The 11212-nt window shown below is 43.8% G+C and overlaps 1 protein-coding gene across 1 annotated transcript in view; it reads right to left on the bottom strand.

Annotated features, from left to right (window-relative positions):
* LOC126898802 (T-box transcription factor TBX20-like) overlaps positions 1 to 10380 on the bottom strand; it is a 19519-nt gene extending 9139 nt beyond the window's left edge. The window contains exons 1-4 of the mRNA XM_050673161.1: positions 9881 to 10380; positions 8129 to 8423; positions 2818 to 3091; positions 1877 to 2041 (exon numbers count right to left, since the gene is read on the bottom strand). Coding sequence (XP_050529118.1) covers positions 1877 to 2041; positions 2818 to 3091; positions 8129 to 8423; positions 9881 to 10109 — 963 coding nt within the window. The 5' untranslated portion in view covers positions 10110 to 10380. The remainder of the gene's footprint in view (positions 1 to 1876; positions 2042 to 2817; positions 3092 to 8128; positions 8424 to 9880) is intronic.
* Positions 10381 to 11212: the final 832 nt, after the last annotated feature.

The raw sequence follows: 11212 nt of genomic DNA, 5'->3' as shown, positions 1-11212 counted from the left end.
CCGCCCCCCCCCCCCACCCGTTGAAATTCGATTATCGACCCCCTCAACAACTTTTCGATCAACGCCGCCGCGCGCATACGAGACGTCTCCAACGAATCTTCGGACTATATCGTATAGCGCTCTAAATTACCAGTGCGAAACTGTAAAGCCCAAACGATAGAGACAACGCGCGCGACACTTTTCGATGACTCGCCCGCGACACGTCGACGTTACAGTGTTTTGCACGTCGTCGAGAACGGCGGCCACAATAAAAATAAATAAACAAGACGGTGACGTTGTCGTGTGCGAGTCTGCCGAACGGTATGCTTTTTGGCCGACGGTTCCAATTATGAGCAGAAGCGACGAACCGGCCCAATTAACTGTTCGGCGTCGTTATAAAATATCATCGCCGTCCGACTCGTGACGGTATCGTCGCGAGAAAATATAATTGACGAAACTATTCGAAAAACTTCGGTAGACACGAATGTCGTACAGCGTCTCGGGTGTGGTTCGTCGCCCACGCGAAACCGACGGGAAGAGAGAGAGAGAAAAGCCTTTACCTGTGTACGGACAATCGTTTTGGTCGATCGATTCGCAGTGTAAAGACAAATATTGGTTCGTCGAAAACGCATAAATAGACAGAGTACAATTTGATGTTGTCTCGGGGCCCACCTTGTGGTGTCAAAAACACGAGATATCGTCAACAACGTTACATAATACGAACGAGTTATCGTGTATAACGGTCGCATTAAGCACACTCTCGTACGACAAATCGCCGCTTGTGCACGATTTCAACTGAAAAAGTGTATATATTGTACACAATAAACATCGTACACGCCATGTGAATAACAACAACGCGTTNAAAGTGTACAATACACAATAAACATCGTACACGCCATGTGAATAACAACAACGCGTTTGTATTTATCTTGTTGGTTTACAATTGCTTTGAGTCANTATATTGTACACAATAAACATCGTACACGCCATGTGAATAACAACAACGCGTTTGTATTTATCTTGTTGGTTTACAATTGCTTTGAGTCAATCGGACGAACAAACGATTTTCCCGTCAGTGAATACGCGCGCCAAAAACATACGCAAAACCGTTTCGGTCCGTCACCCGCGCGACGGACGTTGTCGGAGTGCGCACAAGACGTTTGCTGTTCTCGCGTAAACGTTTTTCACGCGAGAGCGACAGGCCGTTGCCGCAGTTATCCGGTGCGCGTTTCGAAGAGTAGAACAGTCGTCGGAATAGGGCGGCGGTGCAAGACCATTGACCGAGCTAAACACGGGACACACGCAAACGCTTAAGACGCGTGCACCGACGGTATTCGGTTTAATTGGAGTAAATCGGCCGCGCCGAGTCGTAATGACGACGACGACGGAGGGTCATGTTTACACGCGCGATAAAAGGACGACACTTTGAGAGCGATGGCGCACCTGACCGCGACGAAGGAAAACGTCGCGACGGCGTTTAATCTAAATGGCGCGCGTCGTACCGTTTTTAAAATACCCGGACGTCCGTGCCAAGATAACGTGGCGTATTCACGAAAATTAACCGCAAACGTACATATATACCGAGCGAGTAACGATCAGGTCAATTGTCACCGACATTGGAAACCCGTTTCCTTACTTACCGAACACTCTATATATTGTGTATAGAGGATCGTACGCCTATAGTCACGGGAACCGTCGGAAATATTTACTTATTTTTTTAATATTAATAAAAGCTGTCCGGCGTTTGTTTGACCGCCTAAAATACAATTAATAAAATTATTTTCAGCTCTTTGGTCGGACACGACGACATTACCACCGCCCGCGTACACACACGGTGCGGTCAACGATATCCATCGACCGGCGTCGCGTCACGGTCACATTCGATCATTGTACTTACCAATTGGTTTTGGTAGGCAGTGACGGCCGTAAAAGTCGTCTCCGGGTACACGAACGTTTTGTATTCTTCGGCCTCGAGATCTGTGACGGCGTGGCAAGCCGACGATTCGCTTCTCTTCACCAGATGTATGCGCGGCTGATATTTGTGCATCGAATTCAACACCAACTGCACAAACAAAACAAAAATTAAGGGCATTTTTCATTGCGACAATTACATGCCGCGCACGATTGCACATCAACATATTGTGACCGCAAGCGTATTGTTTGCAAGCGTACCCACTACCGCCCTAATGGCGGTTAATCTCGTTTTGTACACTCAATTATGCAAAAATAAAAACATGCTGATGTCACCGTTGGGAGTACGGGCACATACATGTATATTTGTATTGTTGATAACCCGACGCCGCGTATTCGGTTCCTTAAACGATACAATAAAAAAACAAACAAACGCGATTTGTTTTGAACAGAAAGGGGTGAATCGTAAACTGAAATCGTATTGCCAACCCTCAGCGTAGTTAATTTGTCCCCGTAGGGTACATTGGCCCGTCGGTCAATATTCCGCCGACACATGTGATTTAAACAAAAAAATTAAGTCAATGTGTTTTAATCGTCCGCGACCGCCCGACGCAGCTGATGCACCGCAATAAATCCCGTACGGCAGGCGTTTCATAATTAATTCCCGAGATTATTACTATTATAATAATATTAATATCCGATATTTTTATTACCCTAATCCGGCGCAGAGGATCGCGCACAGCAGATCCGCATACTATCGGTCACGGTGTACTCAGCCTCTCCGTATTGTCGTCTCTTCGACACTATACTGTACCCGAACCCAACCCGATCTACTGTTATAATTACGACGACCATATGTGTGCCAATACGCAGCGATCAAACCTGCCGTGATGACCTGCACCCTTATAAAAAACATCTAATACTCACGTGTCCGTGTTTGTCCATCTCGTTGTTGGTGAGCTTGACTTTCTCGAAAGACACCACCTGCTTGCGAAGCTGATCGCCGGTAAAAGGAGAGTCGGGGTGCGCGTACAGACGGCGCGGAGCCGGCGGGGCCGCCTTGCCGGCCACCAGCCACGACGACCTGTGATAGGCGTACCTGTACCGCTTGTTGTCCACCGGCACGATGTCCATGAGCACGGCGTACCTCCGGTCCGGTCTCAGTCCGGTGAACGACACCCGGACGGTGGGAAACATTCTCCTGAAAAACATACACAGTGAGTACACGCCGTAATTTTTAAAAATATTATTATAATTATTTCGGACGGTCGCGCGCGCACTCGTGTGTGTATAACACCTAATAGTATTAGCCATAATAAAATCCCTTTTCTCGCCACCCAAAAAGAACTGACCCTGTCCGGGGGGGGGGGCGTGGTACTAATCCGTTTTGCATTAATTGCGCTCGCACGTATCTTACCTGTGCACACGTGTGTGGAATTTTTTATTTTGTCACTTTTCTGCGCCCACTACTACTGTTAGTGTGTGCAGTCACCCGCTGGTTTCGGAAAACCGGTGGAGTCCGGGAGAGCGTACCACATAATAAAACGCACACACAAAGCGATTGTTTATTGTTGCTGCTTATGAGAGCACAACAGAGTAATCGTAAAAAACCACCGTAGTCGAATCCGTCGCGATGAACGAATCAAAAACCGATAATAGGAGAACGATATTATTATTATTGTTGTTGTTGTTCACATGATGTGTGTGTGTGTACCACACACGGCGAGTTGCCCGAAAACCAGTTCAACACGTTTTTACGAGAGCGCAAACACATTCGAGTTTTGGCGACGCGCTAAACGGCGAGTGTTTTTTGTCGGATTACCATCTGAATATATAAATAATTGGGTCCGGAAAGGCGTAATGACCGTGTCGTTATCAAGTGGAAAAAAAACGGTAGACAAAAACACACGCGACAATTAATCTAGTGTAAAAATAGACAAATTTTTGAAACGAGAGATGAATAAAAACAGAAAAATCCTTCTGTCCGAAACACGACGAGTTGCAATTTCTACTCGCTCCCAGTCGTTTCCTACAGCTCGAGTGTAAATCAACGGTTAAATGTACACTAGTTTTTTTTTCTCCCGAGTTTAACTCGTTTCCTAGTGTAATTGGCCACCGTCGTGAGAAAAAAAATCGCATCTATAGCGCAAATGATATATATATTCTCGAACCCATCAGGACGCGTTCGTTGGGTTACTCCGAATTCGAGATAAAAAAACGCGATATTTACGTATTCGATAGCCGTTGCGGCTCTAAAGGACTTATCGGAGCTATTTCGAAATTAACATTTTCGCATTTTATTTATACACGTTGACGAGATTACGTCGTGTCGCCCGGGTAACAACAACATAACGAATTAGCACCGCCGCGCGTATCGCTATTTTTAATCGAGCCGCCTGAATTGACGAGTTTTTTTAGTAGCTAAAAAAAAATCCCGAAAACGCGCTAATGTTTGAATTATAAAAACAGTAATTGCCTATGTGTTCGACAACTAACTGCTAAAAGCGAAAAAAAATGGAAATTTACCAAAGTATTATTAATAATCCAGGCCGTCGACAACGGACGAAGGCGGTTTGATTAAAAATTAAAATACGTGTAAATAATTTACGCCGCTGACACCGATAAAACAAAGCTGATCGGTTGGGTCTGCAGACGATACACGACGGTGCGCGTAATTAAAATAAAAAAATCGCGCGTAATTAACGGCCAAACGATAGAACGACCGTGTGTGGGAGTAAAGTACATTCCGCCTACGGATAATCGAATGAAAATCTTATAATCAATAACGCGGTCAACTCGATCCGCAATTTCGAAAAATCGCACGGGAAAACTCTCCTTGAATTTGAAAGATAAAGCGTTTAAAATTACCAGTGGCGCTCTTTGGGATCGCGTACGACTAAAACGATACGCACTCCAATAACACGTACGCGTTATAATGCATTTTATTATAAAATATTATTTTATTGTTGTTATTGTACTCGTTTCAAGTGCGACACGGCAACAATACGACGATGATCGTCACGTTGTACGCTCGCGTACATTACACACACGACATAATCGAGGGGTAATGGACGCCTTGCCAAGAAGGGGGTGTCGGGTAACGGTGAGAGAGAACAAGTATTTATTTTTCTCTCGCGCGTACGCCTCCCCCCCACCTTATACACTTCGGCGCGGACGACGACGGAGGAGGAGAAAACGTTTTTAAAATTCCATCTTCTCGTATTACGGCGGCGGCGGTGAGTTATTGTGGTAATATTCAAATTACCCTTAAGGGGAGCGCACAATAAAGTGGAAAAAGAAAAACTGCGTTCTCCTCCGCCGCCCGCGCGCGAAACGTCGAGGGTCTCCTCCGGCCGTTACTTGGCAACGCCGTCACTATTCCTCCGGTTTCGTACACCGGCCGCGTACTCATCCTCGCGTCGCCCTCCGTATAATATCACGTTCCCCTTGGCCACCGCACGTCTTTCCCGTGCTCCCCCCGCCGCGTCTTCGGTTCCTTTTGAATTATTAACCCAAAGTCGCCCCTCACAACCTTTTATATATTTACGCGTCCCTAGGAATTCGGCGGCCACCTTGTAGTAGCGCACCACTATTTTTGACGAGACGTTTATGAATGCTCGAACGCCATCGTGAGAGGAGAGCGAGGGAGAGTCGCGGATTGACTCGTTAGCGAAACGAGCGCCTCTCCTTTCTTCTCCCTCTGTAAATATAATACACTTACGGACAAATATACATCGTGCGCGTTATTTTCAAACGAGTTGGTAGCAGTAGAGTAGTACGCCGGTGCACGTGTAAATGTCGTAACGTGTACGTTTGACGACATTATCGAACACCGACGCAAAACCGCGGGCGAACGTATGTACGCGCCCCGAGTATGTTGCACAACAAAGCGCATTGTGTCGCGGGGTTTGTTTTGCATGGGGTAGACGCCGCCCGGGATACGCGTTACAATGATATGGCATTATTATTGTTGTGTGTGTAGAGGAGGTGGAGCCATCGGTGGCGTACAACAATACGAGGCGTGTGTGTGTGTGTGTGTGCGGTTTATTTAAATATTTGTATAATATATTGCGCGTTCCGTGGACGGGCGGCGCACGGTTGCCATATTGTGTGTTTGTAGAAACCCCTTTTTGTCTATTCGCGGTTGTACGCTTTTGTATTTTCGGGGAGATAAAAAAAAAAACGGCTGTTGAATCGCAACGGTACCGTTCCGACGGGGACGAGTACGTTGCAAAACCACCCAATCGGTCAAACGCGTGACGTCGCGTACAAAAAACAACTATTGTCAACGTCCATCGTGTCCCCGTCCGCGACACGACGGCCGAATCGCCCCGAAAAAAAAAACCACCTTGTGGTGGCCGTCCGTAATTCGATACGGGCAATTTTCGAAGCGGTTTTGATTTGCTGACGGACCTGTTCGGGCCACGCCTGTTGCTCGTCGACACGCGTTAATTGCTCGGATAACTTTTTACACGCAGTTGATAGCGTACCCTCAGCACAGAGACATCGCTGGCGTCAAAAACGATTGGTTTTTTTATAGAACTCGGTTTTAATTTTATGTAAATAACGATAATGTATACGTTTCGCCGGGTCAGAGTAAAACGATAATTGCGACCCCGAGGTATTTGTTCTAAGACTTCTGGAAACCGTTGCGGCGGTCCGCTTGCAATAACACGAGCAAATATAAACGTTTCGGGTGCATCGCACAAACAAAAAATGCGATCGCGTGTACGGCACACGGTTTTTTACCCGACGCCCAATCGATACCCAAAATGTCCGCACAAACAAACACATGACCGACTTGAGCTCTGCGCGTTTACAGAGGGGCCGCCCTCAGTTCCTCTAATTGAATAATACCTACTCTTGTGGCCGAATCGAGAATTAACTGCACGGCACTGTGAATTGTCACGCATTTATATGGCAATAAAACAATTTCGTACCGACGCTTTCTGAAGGTTAAATAAAATGTAATTTATCGACAAACGATTGTGTATTCGTTTATATTTGTTCGTCGAAAAAAAAGTAGGTCGATTCAGTTTTTTTTTGTTTTAGTAGAAAAAGCGTTATTTTCCCAAACGCTATTCGCACGTTAGTACGAAGGAAAACAATTAAATTAGTTGCACACAACAGATGTTATATGTAACTTACCGACAATACATGTTATTTGTAAACTGTTAAAAGGCATAAAAGGTCTTCAACACTGCGATGGAAATAGAAACGTTTATGTAAAAAGCAGACAGGTGTAGCTTTTGTTTGGCAAAATTATATGCGTCGATAACAAGTAAAACGCGCGACTCAGTTTTTAGTGGTGATTTTACAAATCCGTGTTTCTGTAAATATAAAATTGTCCGGTTCCTGGCGATTGTCTTTTTTGATCCACCGCTGGATTTATGAATAATATTTACGAAACCGGTCATGGCCATTTTGTTTTTTTTGCCGCGAAAAAAAGATTTATCAAGCCGCGCGGACTCTGTTAATGTTTTATCGTGTTTATTAATATTTTCGCGTGCGCGTTTTTCTAAAAGCATTTACACCACCAAAATGGACACTCTTTAGGCCGTCCAATTAAATAATCGTTAAAATACGTGGTCGGCGGATTAAAATAGCCAACAGCGTTAAAAATCTGACATTTGCGTTAACGACACAGTCCGCGTTAAGATCGAATTAAAACACCATTAGAAGTGCCCGCGACTTTTCGATAAAATCGCAACAAGAGCGCAGAGAAGTGTGTACTTCAAACTGGACGTACGAACGCGTCAGGTTCGTTAATAATGAACCTCGTGTTTTTTTCTATTAGACATATCATAGACACATACTCGTATTGGATATCTCAGACGTCTAATAACGAACCTCCTAACAGGAGCGTTGCAACACGTCACAAAAAACACAACTTTCCTATTACACATGTGTAGATCCGGTAAAAAGGTTTAAAATCTGATTTGATAAACTTTTCAATGGGTACCACCACTCCGATAGGAAATCTGAAAACGTGCACGCGTCAAAAAAAAAATGTTTTTTTTTTCTTATTTTTTGAAGGTCTATTTCGTAAATTAATCGTGAAGCGATAATAACAAGAGATATAATTCCACGGGGGTAAAAATGTTCAGTAATCGGCAAATGTGCTATTTCGATAGAATATAACGCTATTATCGACAAAATTAAAAAGCTACCCGAATTATTCGGAAAAAGAGTCCAAAAAAAAATTCTATCGCGACACGCACGCCGTCGGTCCTTTTACCTTCCGGTTTTCGTGATTATCATCTCGGTGCCCAGCTCGTTGAACTTGTCCCACAGGTCCTTGGTCTCCAACCGGCACCCGACATGCCTTAGCTCCTCCGAGTTGAACCTTTCCTCGAGCTCGGGGTCGGTCGCCGCCGACGAGGGGGGTTCCTGGGGTGGCGTTGTGGGCGGCGGGGTACTCGCCGTCGAAGAGGATATGATCACCTCGTCGGCGGACGTGGTGTGCGATCCCGTTGCCGAACTATCGCTCAGACGGCGTTTCCTCGAAGGCTTCACGTCCAACAACCGCAATCCTAGTTCGACAAGGCAAAACAAAGTACATTTTAGCGTCATTTTTTTACAAGTACATATTTTTTTTATTAACTATTTGCGCACTAGACCCGTTACACACACTATCCGCACAGATATATTCGTCTGTTATACAACCGGTGTATAAATACCAGTTGTACGACCGCGTAAACTGCACGTTTCTAACGCAAAAAAGTGTACATAGATTTATATATACAATTATACCGAGTGAAACTAACAACTGTTACAGGTCCCGCCGATACAATTAACGTCGCATTCTTACCTTTCATCGTTTTGGTATTCTTAGACACTATGCGTATTTTTTATTATTTGTTATTAAAAATAAAAATAAAATAAATTTTTTTGGAAATTTTAAAAACGCCAATTTTCTCACGAACAATTTTAATGGAACAATAACAATATTTTTGGGACGATTACTAATTGAGTTACGAGCATATTTAATAGCGGATACGTGTAGTCCGGATGGGTAGCAGATCATACCGGTGTATATCTAAAATCGTATATTTTCCCCATGCTACACACCCTCCACTCTATATATTAAAATGATTGTAACTCGATTATTAATTTCGCATTAAAATTGTTATTGAAAAGTACACATTTTTTACAAAAACGCGCGGAAACGGTTTCTTTTAAATTGAAAAAAACAACATTTTTTTTACAAATTACAGCCAAATGATAATCGTATCGCAAAAGTCGACAGTCAGACCTGTACCATCCGGTAATAGGTTACACGTGTACACACATTAATACATCAAGATACGTTCGATGTTTAAACATATTTCAATTTTTTGCATATTTACACTCGATTTTTTTTTTTGCATAGGTATTATTATAACTTGAAACGCCCAAAATTAAGTTCTAGACTTCATAAATAAATATATACTTACACGACGCGAACGTGTCGGCGTACAAATCGTGTTGGCTACAAAAACAATTAAATTTTCAACACGTGTACGCCTAAACATGCACACGACAAATTCTTTTCAATTGACTTTGCATGAGACGAAATATCAAAATCGTTCGTATTGTTTTTATTTTGAATCGATTGTTTAGTCAGTTTGAGATTACACGCGCGACAATTATTCATGTACCAGTGGATCCGATGCGGATTAAATTTAATTGTTTCGATTTAATTAACGGTTCGCGATAGGCTTAACGCGGCAGTGGTAACCTATTCGTTAATTAGTTTTATAATCGATTGGAAATCGACTGACCGGGCAGAGAATTGTTAGAGTCGTAAAAAATAACTTCGACTGAATGAGTGATCGGTTTTTAGAAAAAAAACGTTTAAATGTTCATATCGATAACGAATAGTTTTCGAATTTTGTTTTTTACAGAGATCAAAAACAACAAATCTGCTAATAATTAAAACCTGTGTAAATCAACGAGATATCGCTGAAATAATATTTTTTATTTTCGTTATAAATAGAGACTCTCTCACCCTGATTGTCCGGAGAGGATTCTTTTTGACGACGGTGATGATATTGATGATGCCGGTGGTGCGCACCGTTCTGATGGCCGACCGCCGTCTTTGCCGTTATAGCCGCGGCGGCCGCGGCCGCGGCCACTCCTTGGTCGCGACGGGCTAGAATAGCGGCCACCGAGAAATCCGTGGCACACGGCCGCATCGTAAAATTTTGTTCCATGGTGGTGGTGGTGCCCGGCACCATAAATGCAACTTTGACTGTGGCACGCGCACCAAAAGCGAACGTATCGCAAAGGCTTTTTTTTTTAATTTTAATTTTTAACAATAAATAAATAAAAAATATAGAATTAACACACGACAATCAACGATGAATGAAATACCACTCATAAACTAATATGATTATTATTCGAGACGAAAATCGCTGTCGCCGATAAGCTATCGGATCGAGTACAAACGGACAAGCGAATCCGCAGCATACGCGTCGTACTGCAGGCCCACACCGGATAACAATAACTGTGGTCGGCTCGCCGGCCGTGTGCATGCCTCCGCTGCCGCCTCCACCGCCTCGTCCACATTGCCGCCGTCGTCGTCTTTATCTTCCTCCTCCTCCTACTACGGCTGTCGTTACTGTTGCTGCTGCTGCAACCTCCACCCCACTCTCTCTCGCCCACAAGACCCGAGCACGTCCACACGTTTATGGGTTTTCCGTTACGCCCCGAGACCACTCCCTCCTCGGGACAGTCACGATGAAGAATGGGCGGCGCCTACACCTTCTGCCGTTTCCACTCGGCCAACCCTCCACCGTCGTCAATAACCGCATCGATCAAACGACTATGTGAAAGCAATTACATCACTTGAAGCCACACACACATAAACCGCAAAAACATCCTGAAAAACGCAATCACTTCATGCTCCGTATATTAAAGCAAAACGTAACTGCCTTCTCCTCGTGTTTGGTTAATAAATAAGAGGACTCGCCAAAAAAAAAAACGAATAAAATTTCACCGCAGTCTTTTTATTAATTCATAACACGGTATGGTATTTGCGCAACACTCGAATATCAAATGCTGTCGCAGAAATCATAGCCCTGTCTTTGAATGGTTATCGTTGATCGACTTAATCGAGTAAAAATAAATACACAGATATTGATTTGTTTTAATCGCAGTGTTTGAATGAATTTACTCGTGTTTTTAAATCAACACAATATTTCTCCAGTATAGCTGAACTTAAGGGTAGACTAATTCATAAAATAGAATTTCGGTCTAACTTTTCATTCCAGCATTTCCTTAGTGGAGAATTCAACCTCTCTTACTCCGCTACACCATTTTACCAATCGTGTTCCCTTCG

This window comes from Daktulosphaira vitifoliae, unplaced genomic scaffold, assembly GCF_025091365.1.
Source record: "Daktulosphaira vitifoliae isolate Bord-2020 unplaced genomic scaffold, ASM2509136v1 Scaffold_2, whole genome shotgun sequence".
Classification (NCBI taxonomy): domain Eukaryota; kingdom Metazoa; phylum Arthropoda; class Insecta; order Hemiptera; family Phylloxeridae; genus Daktulosphaira; species Daktulosphaira vitifoliae.
Note: the sequence above shows the minus strand (reverse complement) of the source record. Positions and strands in the feature narration are given on the sequence as shown.